We start from the raw sequence: 18,947 nt of genomic DNA, 5'->3' as shown, positions 1-18,947 counted from the left end.
CTGTTAACCATTGCTTGGCAAATGCTGAATTATATGTACATCTTAAGGCAGAATGTGTTTTGCTGACTGTTGGCAGGTACATTTTGAAACACTTTCAGTATATGGACTTTAAATCTGAGACAGATGATGGTTCTCTAAAGCCTAGGGCACATGTATAATGACTGTAAAGCTGGTAAACAGGGAATGCCTGGATGGCTAAGTGGTTGGGCTCTGCTTTTGGCTCAGGGCGTGATCCTGGAGTTCAGATTGAGTCCTGCATCGGGCTCCCTGTAGGAAGACTGCTTCTCCCTCTGCCTGTGTCTCTGCCTCTCTCTCTGTGTCTCTCATGAATAAATAAAATCTTAAAAAAACAACAAAAAAAAGCTGGTAAACAGTATTTTTAACAGGTTTGACACTGGCCAAGTCTGCTCACATGTCTTGCTGTATGGGGATGTTTCAGCACTCCTCTCTAGGTATGGCAGTGCCTCTTTGTACTCTCATCTTTCCTCTGGTTCCCATGTCCTGTACTAACCCATGCTACATTCCTTTGTTTCAAGACATGGTGTCAGGCATTGGGGCGGGTCCTGGCATGCTTGTGTAATGTGATGACCAGGTGGGAAGCACCGACTCACTGTGAGTGTGTACATATGAATATCAGAACCACTTATTAGAATGCAGAAAATGCATGCTATTTGCTTAGAAACCTTACTATGGCCCTCTTACTCCATTTAAAAATGGGCTGTTCTAAAAGAAATGGTGAGCCTTTAGAAAACAGTATGATATAAAAATGAAAAATCGGCTTTGAATTTGCCCAGCTTCGTTCAGGGCAAGTCCTAAGATTTTAGATACTTGCATTTCTGTCATGAAAGCTGTTAGGACAAGGGCTTAAGTTCAAGAGCAACACGGGTTGACTCAGGGGCAAATCCTTGGGTTTTGACAGGAAGGTGATAGAAAATTAAGAAGGTGATGCGAAAGAGTCATGTTTTTCTTCTTGGAGGTTGGATACTACATATGATGACAGGAACCATAAGGGTTATGGCTAATGAAAAAAAAGTATCAAATAGCACTAAGTTGTCATTTCTTTAAGTGTATCTGCATCTCATGTCATTAAATATAGTATTTTTTAAGAGTACCATGTTTAGTTGGTTTAACCTAATTGTTTTTAAAAGGGTAACAATAAAAAGTGTATCAAGTTCATGTCTCTTAATCATCTACAGTTTAACTATTTGTACTATTAGAGAGCAAGAAAGCTGTAACTGAGGAACCTGGAGACGATAAATCTCAACAGCACCTAGAAATGCCCTCTTGTGGGCTAAATTCTAAAGTATTGGAGCTGAGTGAAATCTGACTGAAGTCTGGGGTTTCGTGAACAGCACCGTCCCAGTGTCTGTCAGTGTGAATGGCACACCATGGCTATGCAGTCGATGTTACAGTACTGGAACCTGTACACAGTAGCACAGGCAGTTACTATTATAGATCTGTGCTGTTTTTGCAACATTTTTATAAGTCTAAAATTATTTTAAAATAAACATTTTAAAAAAGAAAGTAAATGTTAAAAAACCTGAAACCAATGGAAGCATTCTCAGTCTGAGATGCACGCATTTTGAAGCAGACTCTTGTGTATGAAGATGTATACAAGTCAAATGGCAAGTAGCAATGTTTTAGAAAATGTAAAAAATAACTATTTTTGATTACTTAGTATTATAATATATATTTAAATTTGTATGTGTCTCATTTCTTTGTTTTGTCCTTGGAAGTAATTAAGGAAAACTGCCCCAGAAGTATACTGACTCTAGTAACACAGAATGTTAGTAATTACCAACTTCGTTTAGGCCAAGTCCTATAAGATTTTGATACTTGCATTTCTGAAAAATTTTAGAAAAATAAGACCCAAGTCTATTTAGGCAACATAAGAAATGAGAAATTTATTACCTGAGGTACACCAATTTTTCTGCAAGCTTCTAGGAAATTCTCCACATTCCGCCTGCATTTTGCCATTGTTAATTTAGGCTGTAAAGGAAGGAAAATGTGGTGTTACTACCAAAGTTTAAAAATACCCTTGCCAACTGCTTTGTAAATTCAATAATCTAGGCCACAGGATCAGCAAACTTTTTCTTAAAGAGTCAGATAATAAAATGTTAGTCTTTAGGGCCATGCATGATCCGCTAAGAGCTTGAAAGCAACCACAGACAATATGTAAGCAAATAGGTACTCCAGTAAAAACATCATTTACAAAAATAGGTGCTGGCCTTGGGCCATAGTTTGCTACTCCCTACTTTAGACATTTTACTTTGATTTTTGTAAAGCAAGTAAAAAATACAGAGAAATTTTGGGGAAACAGTTGTTTTTTTTTTTTTTCCATCCACTCTTTAACAGAAAATTTTTAAATTTATTTTGAGAGAAAGAGAGAGTGCATGAGGGAGGGGAAGGAGCAGAGGGAGAGGCAGAAGCAGACTCCCCACTGAGCAGGGAGCCAGATGTGGAGCTCGATCCCAGAACCCTAGAATCATGACCTGAATTGAAGGCAGACACTTAACTGACTGAGTCACCCAGGTGCCCCCCATACCTTTTTTTTAAATCCATTTAAAACAATATACACTGAAGACAATTTATAGTAATAGAAATTACTCACAACTTTGTCATTCAAATATAATCACAGTCAACACTTTAGTTCATTTCCCTGCAGTCTTTATTAAAGAAGGTAATAAAAAAATAAAAATTTTAAAGGCAAATAATTTTTTTTTTAAGATTTTATTTATTTGACAGAGTGAGTAGGAGAGCACAGGCAGGGGGAGCGGCAGGCAGAGGGAGAGGGAGAAGCAGACACCCCACTAAGCAGGGAGCCCAATGCAGGGCTTCATCCCAGGACTCTGGGATCATGCTCTGAGCCGAGGGTACAGATGCTTACCTGACTGAGCCACCCAACTTTTGCTCATAAATATACTACAGAAACATCATGTCTCTACTCAGTGGTAATACTGAAATGTTTTTAAACATTCAAAAATTTTTTTTTATTATTTATTTATGATAGGCACACAGTGAGAGAGAGAGGCAGAGACACAGGCAGAGGGAGAAGCAGGCTCCATGCATGGGGAGCCCGACGTGGGATTCGATCCCGGGTCTCCAGGATCGCGCCCTGGGCCAAAGGCAGGCGCCAAACCACTGCACCACCCAGGGATCCCTAAACATTCAAATTTTAAAAGATTGGATTAAAGAAGCTGTGTTCCAAAGGGTGCAAATTTCCTGTAGGAAATTTTCCTAACTTCTAATTAGTAACCTTGTTTTTCTAGAAAGGTCTCTTACTAATAACAGTTGTGTCATGTGGCCTAAAGTCCTGAAAACCTTTTTCTTTTTAAAAGATTTTATTTATTTCTTCATGAGAGATACAGGCAGAGGGAGAAGCAGGCTCCATGCAGGGAGCCTGATGCAGGATTCAATCCAGGGACTTAACCACTGAGCCACCCAGGTACCCCTAGAGAAAGTTTTTCACCTAGTAGGTTATGTATGGGTTATAATGTAAGGAAGAAATATGAATTCCATTTCCCAGAATGATAAACAAATTCAAATGTTCAAAGTCATTGGCTGGTTTCTTTTTTTTTTTTTTTTTTTTAAGATTTTATTTATTCATGAGAGAGATTGAGAGAGAGAGAGAGAAGCAGAGACACAGGCAGAGGGAGAAGCAGACTCCATGCAGGGAGCCTGACGTGGGACTCAATCCTGGGACTCCAGGATCATGCCCTGGGCCGAAGGCAGGTGCCAAACTGCCGAGCCACCCAGGGATCCCCAGTTGGCTGGTTTCTAATATGTTTAAGTATCAAGCATGGAATCCAAATGTCTGCATGAACTCTGCCTTAGAGTTTTTACACAGGTAAGCAGATTAAAGCCTGTATCACCTCAGAAAACAAAGGTTTCACTTGTGAATACTTGGGTTTTCTTCAAAGACGGAATATGATACTCTATCATGAGAAAAGAGGAAACAAGATAAATATATACTAGAGTTTGAGGTATTATAGTCTTGGCCTGAGAAAGGTAGCATGGGCTAGGATTGGCTTTATTATAAAAAATGAAAAAGTGGGATGAAAGGAAAATAGTTTAAAATTTTTTTCTTTTTTTTTTTTTAAAGATTTATTCATGAGAGACAGAGAGAGAGAGAGAGAGAGAGAGAGAGAGAGAGAGAGGCAGAGACACAGGCAGAGGAAGAAGCAGGCTCCACACAGGGAGCACGACGTGGGACTCGATCCCAGGTCTCCAGGATCATGCCCTGGGCCAAAGGCAGGTGCTCAACCACTGAGCCACCTAGGGATCCCCTAAGAAAAATTTTTAAAGGGGTGCCCAGGTGGCTCAATCAGTTAAGTATCTGACTCTTGATTTCAGCCCAGGTCATGATCTTCAAACCCTGCATGGGGCTTCATGCTCAGGGGCCAGTCTGCTTGAGATTCTCTCTCCCTTTTCCCTTCCCCCTACTTTCAGGTGGGCTCTCTTTCTAAAATAAATAAATCTCTCTCTGTGTCTCTAATAAATAAAATCTAAAAAAAAAAAAATTAAAAAAAAAAAAAAGGGCAGCCTTGGTGGCTTAGTGGTTTGGTGCCACCTTCAGCCCAGGGCATGATCCTGGAGACCCGGGATTGAGTCCCACGTCGGGCTCCCTGCATGGAGCCTGCTTCTCCCTCTGCCTGTGTCTCTCTCTCTCTCTGTGTCTCTAATAAATAAAATCTAAAAAAAATTTTCTTAAAGAATATTTTATTTATTTATTCATGAGAGACACACACACAGAGAGAGAGAGGCAGAAACACAGGCAGAGGGAGAAGCAGGCTCCATGCAGGAAGCCCGATGTGGGACTCGATCCTGGGTCTCCAGGATCATGCCCTAGGCTGATGGCAGCGCTAAATCGCTGAGCCACCCGGGCTGCCCTAAAAAATTTTTTTTAAAATAAATAAAACTTAATAAAAAAGTTTAACTGAAAATAAAATTTTAAAAATTCTTTTTAAGATTTTATTTTTAAGTAACCTCTACACCCTATGTGAGTCTTGAACTCAGAACAGTGAGATCCAGAGTTGCATGCTCCACTGACTGAGCCAGCCAGGCATCCCAATAATAATTTTAAAATTTCAAATCGAAAAACTTTCAAAAAGGTCCAGAAGGATGAGAAGAATTAGGTTTTTAGGAAAGCAACCAGTCTTGCCTCTGCCAAGTTCTTAAATCATTGGGGTAAAAAAGGTTTGTTTGTTTTTTAAAAAAGAGAGTGAAACATAAATAGTAAAATCATGATCTACTTGATAGAAGAAGAAAAACCCCATCAGGGCTCACACTGGCTAATTTACACTAAAGCTGGGGTCCTTCTCTTCCACATTTTACAAGTGAAAGAGCAGGTGTTCATTGGACAAGTGATGCTGTGGTCTTCTCAACTTCTGGCTAATGAGGGAGAGATACAGTAAACTGAGGTACAAAGGAAAAGTCACTGTGGTGAAAGCTATTAGGACAAGGGCTTAACTTTAAGGGAAGCTGGATAAATAAACACAAAACAACTGCTTTTTACTTAAAAGAATTTTTCATTGGCTAGAAATTCCCTCTCCCTATACTAGTTTCCCTTTCTGTCTGTAAAAATGGACATAGAAACAATGCAACTAGCTTCTCTTATTGCCAAGGGACCTTAGCTAGGCAAACCAGGATGTTGATCTGAGTTTGAGAGAAGGTTGGCGGGTGTGTGAACAGGGCACAATGGGCTTTGTCAAAAGAAAGGGATTGAGCATTTCATTCCACAAAATGACGACCCTTAAATTTCTGAACCTCTACTATTCAGATGCCAACATCTATGGGAAGGGAGAATGAAATAGCTCTGACTGTGTAGGAAGAAAAACAACTTTGTTTCTATGCAAAAAAAAGGCTAAAAGGATGGAGTTCATGCTGCTAAGTTAAAACTGGTCCAGGTATTACCACAATCTCAGAAAAAAAGAAAAGGTTCAGAATAGTGATCATGGGAACTAATTCAATATTACCTCCATGAAGGCTACTAGTAACCCAAGACAAAAGATGTCTCTGTGTTTGCTGGGGGTGTGGGTATGGGTGGGGAGAAAATGTCTTCTGAGATTTCTCTTGCAGACAGCAGGGTTCTCTGACTGATGAAGGTGAAGAGGCAGGAGGAACAATCCGCTCTTTTCCCAGTCATTTTTTGCATTAGCATTTATCCAAGTTCTAGGGATGTAGGACAGTATTTTATAAATGGGATCAAACTCCTAACAGTCTGATGAAAGTTGTGAATCTGCTCTCAAGAAGAATACACACACATGCAAATTAGGGTGTTGTGGAGCCCGAAAAGCCCTAGGAGTGCTTGATTCTAGGCTACAAATGTGTCCCAACAGAATGGCTAAAGGACCTACACCGTAGACTCCCTATCACTGGAGTGCAGAAGGACTCATGGTTTTGCCTTAAGTCTCATTGAACCTGCTATCTCCAAAAGCTTTTCCAGAAGTTTGGATGATATAACATATAGTTTTGGATAGCCATGTATAGCTTGTTCTAATTCTTTAATATACAGCCTGATCTGAATAAAAAGTCTTTTTTTTATTTTTATTTATTTATGATAGTCACACACAGAGAGAGAGAGAGAGAGAGAGAGAGAGAGAGAGGCAGAGACACAGGCAGAGGGAGAAGCAGGCTCCATGCACAGGGAGCCCGACGTGGGATTCGATCCCAGGTCTCCAGGATCGCGCCCTGGGCCAAAGGCAGGCGCCAAACCGCTGCGCCACCCAGGGATCCCTGAATAAAAAGTCTTATGCAGATTTGGAGAACAAAGTAATTTCAACAAGAGCATAATCTATACCAAAAGGAACAAGAAATACACTGTTTCCCACTATTCTGAAATTAGAAATGATTTGGAAGTTTTTCAGGTCACCTACCTTGTTGATATGGTTTATTCAGTGAGTTGTCATATTACAATATTTGTAATGATTTTTGATATGATTCACTAGTATACTTCTAAGAATGTGAACTGTACTGCCTAATACCTATGCCTTTTAAACCAAACAGCAGTTTATCAAACATCACTGACTCTCCCAAAATAACAAAGAAAGATGAATTGTAACCTAATTTCCTCTGAAATGCTTGGACATAAGACCTCCCCTTATAATGAGTGGCTATTTTTTGAATTGGGGAAAAGAAATCCTGGTTCTTAGCCACTTTTCAAAGAATTACAATAAATCACCATGCTTTAATGCAGCCATAAAGAAATTGCTATGGTTTTTCATTAGTGTATGGCTTTATTTTTTTAATTTAATTTAATTTAATTTTATTTTTATTTAAAAAAAATTTTTTTTAATTTTTATTTATTTATGATAGTCACATGAGAGAGAGAGAGAGAGGCAGAGACATAGGCAGAGGGAGAAGCAGGCTCCATGCACCGGGAGCCCGACGTGGGATTCGATCCCGGGTCTCCAGGATCGCGCCCTGGGCCAAAGGCAGGCGCCAAACCACTGCGCCACCCAGGGATCCCTAATTTTATTTTTTAAAAAATATTTTATTTATTTATTCATGAGAGACACACACACACACACACACACACACACACACACACAGAGGCAGAGACACAGGCAGAGGGAGAAGCAGGCTCCATGCAGGGAGCCCTATGTGGGACTTGATCCCGGGACCCTGGGATCACGCCCTGGGCCGGAGGCAGTCCTGCAACCGCTGAGCCACCCAGGTGTTTCAGGGTATGGCTTTAATTTTATATTCTACTCACAAAAAGCCTTCTACTAAGAAAGTAAGTTACCAAGCTTTCTGTATGGTCAGAAGAACAAAAAGGAAGCAATACAGTCTAATACAAAATGTTCTGGTAATCAGTGTAAAGAATCTGTCACCCTTACTCTCAAATTCCACTTTCTTTTAGCTGTTTGCTACTTCCTATGTATTTCCCCTGGAAATGAAAAATGACAGATTTTCCTTTTTTCAACAACTAGTAAAACAATATTTTTTCCTCTTAACTCAGTTGACAGAAACTGGGAAAAATGCATACTATGAATAAACCCTTCCCTTACTGGTGTTGCGGAATAGCACGTCAATTTCAATTCTCTTAATCACCACCTTTAGGACCCAGACCAAGCCTGTCTAGTCTGGGAGCAAAGCGGACTTTGGTAGGGCTACTATTCCTCTCTGCCTTTCCTATGCAAAACTGAAGGCCTGTTTTCAGAGGTCACTAAATCAAAAGTGGCTACTTATTTTCCTTAGAAGCAAATGCAACACTATTTGTGGATGTGCCAGAGGGGATAGGACCACATCCTCACTCTTGGGACTTTGGTAACAAAGGAGCTTTTATAATTAGAAGAATACAAGGTCCTAGGGAGGGATAAATGATTTGTATCTGGAGAGGCAGCAAGTTGAATGTCCAAAAGTAGCCATCTATATAGGCCTAGATACAACTGCAATTTCAGTAAAGAATTTATAACAGGAAGTGCCTGCTAAATAATAACAAATGACCAGAAAATCAGATGAGGTCAAACCTTTTGAAAGGTTAGACAATGTTTTAAGCATGTTACAAATGAACAGCATCCTTGGGAACCTTGATTATATTCTGGTTGTGTGTGTGTGTGTGTGCGCGCGCGTGCTGGGGGAGAGGAGGGAGCATAGCTAAAAAATATTATAATTGGCAAAATTTGAAAACAAAAACAAAAACAACTAGGGAAATTTGAATACAGCTCTGGATGCGTTGGTGCTTCACCCAGTAACACTTACTCCAGCCTGTGAATCCATCCTTACCTGCTACCTGCACTCCTGCTAGTGGCTTGCTACATTCCCTCTTCTTTCAGCCTGATCCCACAGAACACCTCACTCCCACCTCAATGCAGGAGGGCTCAGCCCCCATGTCAGTCAGTCATTGGCCATAGGCTACAGACAAGAGCAAGGCTGCCTAGGGCAATTCTCTGAAATATTTAGGGGATAAAGTTTTATATTATCTGCAACTTTTAAGTAATGCAATTGAAACACAACACACACACACAGCAAGGCTACAAAATGAAATAAATGTCAGATCTAGGTAGATGCTTTAAAAGTGTTCTTTGTATTATTATTTTAACTTTTCTGAGGGTTTGAAATTTTTATAATGAAAATTTGAAGGGGAAAAAAGGAGAGTGTATCAACCCCAAACTTGCTCCTTCTTTTGTAGGTTACCATCCTGATACTGACTTCTAGATCTGACCAGCAGTGTAAAGAAAACCTGCCAGGCATCCTGAATGCATATTCTCCCTCATTTTACATCCAAGGTTGGTCACTAGATCATGCCAATTCCACTTCCAAAGAGATTCTCATTCTAAACTGCAATTATAATCACATTTTCCTCCTCAGATTCCTTCATTGTTTCTTCATTGTCTACACTATGATAAACTTCTAACTCCCTGACATGGTACACAATGCCCTTATCACATGGCCTTTGGGTTACCTCTTTAGCTACATCTCCCACCATTTACAACCACACTTTGTGCATCATCTATTCTAAACAACTTAAGAATTCCTTAAATATGCCACAATTATCCCTATCTTTTGCATCTAGGCATATTATGCCCAGGTTGCCTTTCCCATTTTTCTGTTATGCTGGCAAATTTCTTAAAAAAAAAAAAAAATCTTCTGAGTCATTTAATTTATTTAAGATTTATTTATTTTATTATCTATCTATCTATCTATCTATCTATCTATCTATCTATCTATCTATCTATGAGACACACACACAGACACACACACACACACACACACACACACAGGCAGAGGGAGAAGCAGGCTCTATGCAGGGAGCCCGATGTGGGACTCGATCCCGGGACTCCAGGATCACAATCTGAGCCAAACGCAGACGCTCAACTGCTGAACCATCCAAGCGTCCCCCTCTCTGGTTTTTTTTTTTTTTTTTTTTTACATTTTTATTTTATTTTATTTATTTATGATAGGCACACAGTGAGAGAGAGAGAGAGGCAGAGACATAGGCAGAGGGAGAAGCAGGCTCCATGCACCGGGAGCCTGATGTGGGATTCGATCCCGGGTCTCCAGGATCGCGCCCTGGGCCAAAGGCAGGCGCTAAACCGCTGCGCCACCCAGGGATCCCCCTTTTTTTTTTTTTTTTAAAGTAATCTCTATTTTGATGAAATATCAATAGTTCATTTTTGCTTTTATTTCCCTTGCCTCTGGAGACATGTCTATGTCTAGTAAGATGTTTTTATGGCTAAGGTCAAAGAGGTTGCTGCCTGTGTTCTCTAGGATTTTGATGGATTTCTGTCTCACATTTAGATCTTTCATACATTTTGAGTTTATTTTTATATATGGTGTATGAAAGTCATCCAGTTTCATGCTGCATGTTGCTGTCCAATTTTCTCAACACCACTATGCTCAACATGGGGCTTGAACTCACGACCCTGAGATCAAGAGTTGCATGCTCGGGATCCCTGGGTGGCACAGCGGTTTGGCGCCTGCCTTTGGCCCAGGGCGCGATCCTGGAGACCCGGGATTGAATCCCACATCGGGCTCCCGGTGCATGGAGCCTGTTTCTCCCTCTGCCTATGTCTCTGCCTCTCTCTCTTTCTCTCTCTGTGACTATCATAAATAAATAAAAATTAAAAAAAAAAAAAAAAGAGTTGCATGCTCTATTGACTGAGCTAGTGAAGTGACCCTATGCTGGCAAATTCCTACTCATACTTTAAGAATTAGTCCAAATTTTACCTTTTCTGGGCAGGCTTGCCTGAACTCTCCAGGCAGAATTAAGTGGTCCCTTTTTTGTACTCCTACAACCTCTTATATTTCTCTTCTAAGAACTGTTATTAATCATTGTTTACATGCCTATTTTTTCTCTAGTAGAAGTGAGACCTGGGACGATAAGGACTAGACTATATTTGTATCCCAAGTATTCTGCAGAATGCCTGCCATTGTACATAATAAATGTCTGATGAATAGCCAATGCTTTTTTTTTTTTTTTTTTTTTTTTAAGCATAATATACTTACCACAGCTGGTGAGGGGACATGGATGCTTGGGACAGATCGAGGCCGCACGTGATTGGCCAAATGGCAAAGAACAACACCATCAGTTAGAGCTGCTCCAAGATCACAAGGCAGTGATACTTTCAGCCGGTACTCAATATGCTAAAAAAACAGGAAAATGTGTAACACGTTAACTGAGGGTAGCCGACACACAGGACATAATGTGAGTTATAATGAAATATATTTAATTAGGAATCAAGATAAAAAGCAAATAACTTAAGTACCACAATCCCTATTTTATCCTAAGTCAGTAACTTAAGGAGATCTAGTACATACATATGGCAGCCAGGCCACAGTATATGCAAAATACATAAAAAATTTATTTATATTCCTCTATTTTCTGATTAAAGACAGAACTAGATTCTCTCTTCATTCCAAAATAAACACTACATGTGATGTGTTACATGTATATCTGTTTGTGTACATACTTATGTTATTATTACTCTTACAAGATTTCCTTACATGAGACAGAAAAAAATTTTTAAATGAGTAAGGCCAGGGACTGAGTTTTATAGAATAACCCATCTCATTTTCCTAGTAAAAGCTGAAAAGAATGTTCAGCAAAATCCCTTTAAGGCTTATCATACAATGGGCACTTGTTGACTCTATTAAAAATTTTAAGTCATATAAATAAGTGATTGCAGGGTTTTGGGTTAGTAATAACACTGCAAAAGTGTAATTCAAAATGTACACACTTTCCGTAGTTGATCTATTAATTCTAGCTCTTCTTCTCTCTGTCTTGAATTCGGTCTTGTTATGGGATCTGCAGAATCAGTGGTAAGTGCAGAGGATGAAAGAAGGGGTGAAGCATGACCTAAAAAAATATGAATATGTAAGACAGAAAGGCAATTGCTAATGTTGGAACCTGATCACAGGTTCCTCACAAGTATAGCACTTCCCACTTCTGGACTGACTCTTAAAAAACAATTTTTATTATGAAAAGTTTCATATATATGGAATAATAGGGAAAATCATGTTAGAAACTACCAAATGTCTATTACCCATTTAATTCAACCAGTTTTGATTAAAAATGTTTTCACTGAAAAATAACACACAGAGAAAATTATGCAAATCGTAAGCAAAACAGCTCAATGAATTATCACAAACCAGATACAATCAGGTCAATAAAATGCAACATCACCAACACCCAGAAGTCCCTCTCATGCTCCCTACCTGCCAGTACCTATCGGTCGCTTTTTTTTTTTTAAGATTTTATTTATTTATTCATGACAGGCACACAGAAAGAGAGAGGCAGAGACACAGGCAGAGGGAGAAGCAGGCTCCCTGCAGGAAGCCAGGTCTCCAGGATCACGCCCGGGGCTGAAGGCGGCGCTAAACTGCTGGGCCACCGGGGCTACCCTCTGTTGCTTCTAATAACACAGGTTCTACATCCTTCTTGACCTGTAGTGCCTTAGAATAGTCCTGTCTAGTTTTGAACTTTCTATAAATGAAGCTATACTGTATGTACTCAAGTATGTTTCTGTGTTTGGCTTTTTCTGATTGACACTGTTCTAAGATTTATCCATATTGTATATATTTGTTCACTTTTACTTTACACAGTATCCCATTATACAAATATGCCACAATTATTTATCCACTGTATCACTAATGGACACTTTGGGGCTATTATGAATAATGTTGCTATAAATATTTTCATATATATTTTGGTATACATGCTTACACATTTCAGAAGGCAAAATTGCTGGTCATAGGATATACAAATGTTCAACATTATTAGATAATATAAACAGTTTTCCAAATTAATTTACAATCCCACATGCAGTGCATCTCTGAGTTACACTGAAAGTAGTTACTTTTGACTTGAAATGTTTGTTCCTACTTCCAGGTAACTTTTTTGGAGGCCAAGCAGATGTATGTCATATTAACTAAAAAACATTAGACTCAGTTGATGTTTTTTTTTTTTTTTTTTTTTTTCCAGTTGATGTTTTCAAAAAAGAATTACTTGGGCCCTTGGTGGCTCAGTCAGTTAAGATCTGACTTTGGCTCAGGTCATGATCTCAGGATCCCGGGATCGAGCCCCACATCAGGCTCCCAGCTCAGCAGGGAGCCTGCTTCCCCCTCTCCCCCCTCCTCATGCTCTCTCTCAAGTAAATACATAAAATCTTAAAAAAAAAAAAAAGAATTACTGATTCATTTCTTTAAGAATACATAAAACAGCTTTTATCAACAGAAAAATCTAAAAAAAAAAAAAAAGAGTTCATTACAGAGAGGAAGAACATGCCCTAAAGGCCCTAAAGCCCCAAAAGAGTATTTTGTTTATTGTTTATCTATAACCTCCTCCAGGTGGTACTAAGAAACGAGTTAAATTCAAACAAGATTCTACTGTTTTAATGTCAGTAAGATCACAGACAAATGCAGAGTTTAAAGCTTTTGCCAAGTGATGTCTCAGGGTAGAAATTTAAAAGCATTTAACAGTTAATGTCACTGTATGAAGTAGCACCCACCCCGTGGCCCTGCTTTTTAGTCACTGTGACCTACCTTTATTTGCTTCTGCCCTGACAGCTGCTCGGAAAAGGAAGCTTTCAGGGCGCTGGGCCTGGTTTCTCTGAATAGCAGCAGGAAAAGAATATGTAGGGGAATGATGAACTATATCAGCATGGAAAAGCAAAATAAGATTAAAGGAGATGGAAAAAAAATATAACAACAGACACACATGTCACAAAGTTCAACAAATGGTATAAAGATCAAATTAAACATGGTAATAAGATGATAATTTCATTAATACAAAATCTGGTACAGAAAAGTGACCTTGAAATCAGGAAGGCTGTATGTATTTTTAACTGTCATGTTATTTTTGGTATATCTATAAAGGCAGAATGAATGTTACTATATTGAACAGAATCTCTTGTGAACCTACAGCCCTGCTAGCTTATGCTCATAGTTCATATCAAATGGCTGAATAAACAACCAGTTGAATTAAAAAATGGAAAATGTACAGGAAGTTCTCAATTTGGGGTCTGGTTTTTCCTCTCAGAAAAGGAAGCCACAGCTAGCTAAGAGGTAATTTATCAAGAAAGTCCTGGTAAAGAATTATTTTTGATGTGGTTTTTGATGTGTCTATTACCTGTTTCTGTTGTAGGTGAACTTGTTATGGCATTAGATCTGTCATCATTCTATGGAGAGACAGAGATATATCAATACTTATTATTCAAGAAGAGGTACTTTCAACATTTATAACTACCCGGGATAAAAGAAAAAAAAATCATGCAACTCTCCTTTAAAATTAAGTCTAGAAATGAGAATTCGGTGTAAGGGTTAATTTTGTACATTTTTTTAAGGCCAAACTTTTCATTTACTTCTATATGATACAAGATTTATGTAATGCATTCTCAAAGACAGTCCTATTATATAACAGGTCTTTCCTAAGACTATGAAAAATGATAATCCTAGAGCAGAAAATTTTTTTGTGAAATGTATAGGGGAGACTAATTTCATTTCCTGGTAGTTTCTGAAGTATTTTTCTCCCCTAGAGTAAAATTTAATGTATTAAGAAAAAGTGATGAGGTTTCTTCATTTTAGTTAGTAAATAAGATGTTTGATAGGTCAACAATACTGAAGACTTGACAGGAGAGTAGAATCAAGAAAAGCTAGAATAACAGTCTTTTAGGCCTTGACATCTAGACTTAATAAACTAAACATAACTTGATGGTATAATTTAAGACACTTTTTTTTTTTAAATTAACAGAATGATTTTAAAACACACAGGTACATACATCTGCTCCCATGCTCCTTTTCTCCCTTTTGGTTTTATTATTTTCAGAAATATTTTATCTCTAGTTGGGATTTAGGCAGATAAAATTAATGAAGACTGAATTTTAACTGCTAACATTCATACATACATACACAGAAACCATGCTGTTGATAAGATTCTTGGACTGATCCTGGAAGATAATTTTGTGGTAACAATTCCTTGGTTTGATACTCTTATGCTGAAAATGAAAACTGACTTAAACAGTAGGCTGAGCTGTTTTTTTTTTTTTTTTTTAAGATTTTATTTACTCATAGAGACACAGAGAGAGAGAAAGAAAGGCAGAGACACAGGCAGAGGGAGAAGCAGGCTCCATGCAGGGAGCCTGACATGGGACTCAATCCCAGGTCTCCAGGATCACAACGCGGGCTGCAAGCAGCGCTAAACTGCTGTGCCACCGGGGCTGCCCTAGGCTGAGCTGTTGAGTGAAGCAATGTATAACCTCTTTAGTAGTGAAAAAAGATCCGTTCATCAAGTTTATAAATGTGAATAAACTAAGTTTAGGATATTGAAAAGAAACCAACATTTAAATAACAAACTTAAAATAAGAGCAACAAGACCTAATAAAAAGAACAAACAAGCAAATGAAGTAAAATCTGGATATCTTCACAAGGAAACAAGAGTATCCTAATTATCAAGGATTAGGAGATAGGAAAGAGAAAGCTAGTTAGCTGAACAGAGACCTGGTCAAGGACCAATGGTACAAACAGGAAAACATAAAGAGTAAACATTATTCCAGATACAGAGGAAAAATATGTTTTTTATAAAGACCAAAGAGAAGTTAGACTAGAAATTTAATATTCAGAAATCCATAAAGTGAATAGGCAACTCTATTAGATGGGAAGGAAGAGCTGGAACAAATCCCACTGAATGGCAGCAAATGTTCTCCACCTCTACAAACACCAGAAGATAATACACAGTTGGGTATTAATGAAAAACAAAGCCAGAATAGAGGCGACTTGTAGAATGATGATTTTTAAAATGTACTTTTATTGAAACTGGAAATCTAAGTTACTTGCATTCTAGGAAATGAAGATAATTAGTTCAAATCACTTGGAGGCCATGGACTGTATTTGAGAACTCTTGGAGGACTGGAGCAAAATACAGAAATTGACAGGAACTCCACTTTTACTTGCCTGGTTTACTTGCCTGCTGTAAAGTACCTGGGATATCAAAAAATAGTCTTTTCAAACTAATCATTTACACTGCAGCAGGTCTTGACAGAAAGATAGACTTACCATACAATGGTTCACAAAGATCTGATCAAAAGATCAGATTTGATCTTTTTTTTCTTTTTTTATTCCTTTTTAAGATAGATAGATTTATTTATTTATTTATTTATTTATTTATTTATTTATTTATTTATTTATTGAGAGAGAGAGAGAGAGAGAGAGAGAGAGAGAGAGAGAGAGAAGGAGCAGAGGGAGAGGGAGAAGCAGACTCCATGCTGAACATAGAGCCCGACAAGGGGTCTGATCTCATGACCCTGAGATCATGACTTGAGCCTAAATCAAGAGTCGGATTGAGCCACCCAGGCACCCCTGGATTTGGCCTTTTTCAACTATGATTGTGGGAAAGAATAAATCCTAATGCCCTAAGATACCCACCGATGTAATGAATTAGCTTCTCTCCTATACATCTCCTATACTCGTTATACACCTTCCTTGAGAGAATTTTCAAGGAAGAATTTTCAACCCCAATTTTCTGTTTTGTCATTCAAATAAGGATCCTAGCTGAAAAAGGCTAGCAAAGGGTTAACATAGAAGAGAATTATTATAAAGTTTTTTCAGAAGTCATCCAGGTATGTGTAGCATCTTCAATAACAACTAGAGAGAAGGTTTATCAGGTTTACATATGTTAAAAGTTGGGGTCAGCATTTAGAAGGACATGATAAAAGAATTTGAAAGTATTCTAGTAAATCAGAGAAGTAAAATGTTCAAAAAGCAAAATTAAATATTTAGAAAAACAAAAGATACAAGATGTGGGAATTAATAATCATTGAGGAGTATGAAGGAAACATCTGAGAATTATGGTGGATACCGAGCAAAATGAGAAGAGCCAATCTAATGCTCAGAGTAAGACGTGAAAAACCCAATTTCATGCTCAGCGCCAGATGGGCTCTAATGAAGGATGTGCTTCTGGTTGGGGACTGTAGAGCCAAAATAGAAGGCAGAAAACTTGAGAAAGCTCAAAAGGATTAACAGACTAAGAAAAGCATATAAAATGGCCAGAATTTATATAGTGAGAAGACAAAGGCAACATTGTAATAGTTTTTCAAATATAAAAATTCTTACATAAAGACTGCTAAATAACTAGAAAATCTCTACAGCAGAAAGAAAAGAAGAAATAAGTGTACACCACCAGGGGATAGATCTAAGTAAGATGAGGGGAGAACCTTCTAACAGTGGATTACTAATAATTTCTTATATATCTTATAATAACGAGTATGGAATTACCATTCCTAGAGGCCTTCAAAATATAAAATACCACAAGGTCTTTTTTTTTGTATATTTTTTTATTGGAGTTTGATTTGCCAACATATAACACCCAGTGCTCATCACGTCAGGTGCCCCCCTCAGTGCCTGTCACCCAGTCACTCCTCCCGCCCACCTCCCCTTCCACTACCCCTCACAAGGTCTTTATTTAGGCTTGCAGGCCATATTCCAACTCTACTAGTAAGCCTGAAAGCAGCCACAGACCATAAATGAACAAATGGGGGTGGCTGTGCCAATAAAACTATTTACAAAAACAGGTGGCCTAGCGGCTATAGCTTATTGACCTCTATTGTAAGAAGGTTTTGCAGTGACACTTTTGAGGACTGGGACTGAAATTATTTTGCATGCACATTAGACAACAGAGTTAATTTATCAGCCAAAGTAAAATGACTCATGACAAAAAAAATAACCTTTGATTGGAAAACTAGAATGACATTTTAAACAATCTCTATATAAAGAATTTGAACACGGGCTGTGTGTTTCTGGCATGGTAAATCTTTCAAAAATTTCAAGCAAAATTAATGTTAAACTCACAAATATTTTTTTTAAAAATAAGCTTACAGATATTTCATGCACTCCTAGATTTTACATTGTCCCTGGACCAATCTATTAGAAAATTTAAGACTTCCCATGCACAACCCTTCCCCAAAGTTCCTAATGCAGTAAACAAGAGATACCTTAATAGGCATGAAGGCAGAAGAATGAGGCAGGGTAGCAGCGCAGCCCACTTGATTCAACCCTGACAGCGACTAAATTTTAAAAGAGAAAGAAAAGAAACAGATGGCAGCATTTATGTTAGCAAAATGTCAGGCAGGCAGGGCAGATCGGGTCAATGAAATTAGAAAAGGAAAGGTCATGGACAAACTTAAAAGGTTTACTAAAATACCGATAGGGCACAAGAATACTTGGGGGAAAAAAACCCATAACTTATAAAACAGTTTTCCCCACCTGTATAGTTTAAACTATTTTAATAGTTCACAGCACATTAATCAGGAAATGAAAGGGCTTTTTAGCTGTCGGATTGGAGGAGGCCAAGGCGCAACTCTTTTTGGTTGTCTTAAATCCGGGTTCATCTGACGCCAGCTGCCTCCACCATGCCACCTAAGTTCGAACCCAAGGACATCAAAGTGGTATAGCTGAAGTGCACTGCTGGGGAAGTCAGTGCCATGTCTGCCCTGGCCCCCAAGAGCAGCCCTCTGGGTCTGCCTCCAAAAAAGGTTGGTGATGAATATGCCAAAGAAACCAGTGACTGGAAGGGTCTGAGGATTACAGAACAACTGACCAACTGATTTTTCAGGACAGATGGGCTCAGATGGGTACCTTCTGCCTCTGCCCTGATTCTCAGAGCCCTCAAGGAACTACCAGGAGACAGAAATAAGCAGAACAATATAAAGCACAGTGGATACCACTTTTGGTGAGATTGTCAACACTGCCTGACTGATGTGGCACTGATCTTTAGCTACAGAACTCTCTGGAACCATTAAAGAGATCCTGGGGACTGCCCAGGCTCTGAGCTGCACAGTGTTGATCGCTGTCACCCTCATGACATCGTAGATGACATCAACAGTGGTGAAATACCCAGCTAGTTAACGACTACAAAGGAAAATATTTTCATAAATTATCACGTGACACCCAAAAAAACCCTAAGCAGGCATGATTTATTAAAAGTGATTTTACGCAGGACTAAAACTGAGAAC

At 38.6% G+C, this 18,947-nt stretch overlaps 1 protein-coding gene across 8 annotated transcripts in view; it reads right to left on the bottom strand.

Annotated features, from left to right (window-relative positions):
* LRCH3 (leucine rich repeats and calponin homology domain containing 3) overlaps nt 1-18,947 on the bottom strand; it is a 107,869-nt gene that overhangs the window by 7,616 nt on the left and 81,306 nt on the right. For 4 of the 8 annotated variants that reach the window (XM_055315912.1, XM_055315908.1, XM_055315910.1 and 1 more), the window contains 6 exons: nt 17,928-17,999; nt 14,072-14,120; nt 13,486-13,593; nt 11,682-11,800; nt 10,951-11,088; nt 1,912-1,989 (listed from right to left, as the gene is read on the bottom strand). In XM_055315912.1, coding sequence (XP_055171887.1) covers nt 1,912-1,989; nt 10,951-11,088; nt 11,682-11,800; nt 13,486-13,593; nt 14,072-14,120; nt 17,928-17,999 — 564 coding nt within the window. The remainder of the gene's footprint in view (nt 1-1,911; nt 1,990-10,950; nt 11,089-11,681; nt 11,801-13,485; nt 13,594-14,071; nt 14,121-17,927; nt 18,000-18,947) is intronic. The other 4 variants (XM_055315915.1, XM_055315911.1, XM_055315914.1 and 1 more) reach the window with 1 other exon arrangement.

The sequence above is a fragment of the Nyctereutes procyonoides genome, unplaced genomic scaffold (assembly GCF_905146905.1).
Source record: "Nyctereutes procyonoides isolate TBG_1078 unplaced genomic scaffold, NYPRO_anot_genome, whole genome shotgun sequence".
Lineage (NCBI taxonomy): Eukaryota > Metazoa > Chordata > Mammalia > Carnivora > Canidae > Nyctereutes > Nyctereutes procyonoides.
The sequence above is the reverse complement of the archived record's forward strand: the minus strand, read 5'-3'. Positions and strand labels throughout refer to the sequence as shown.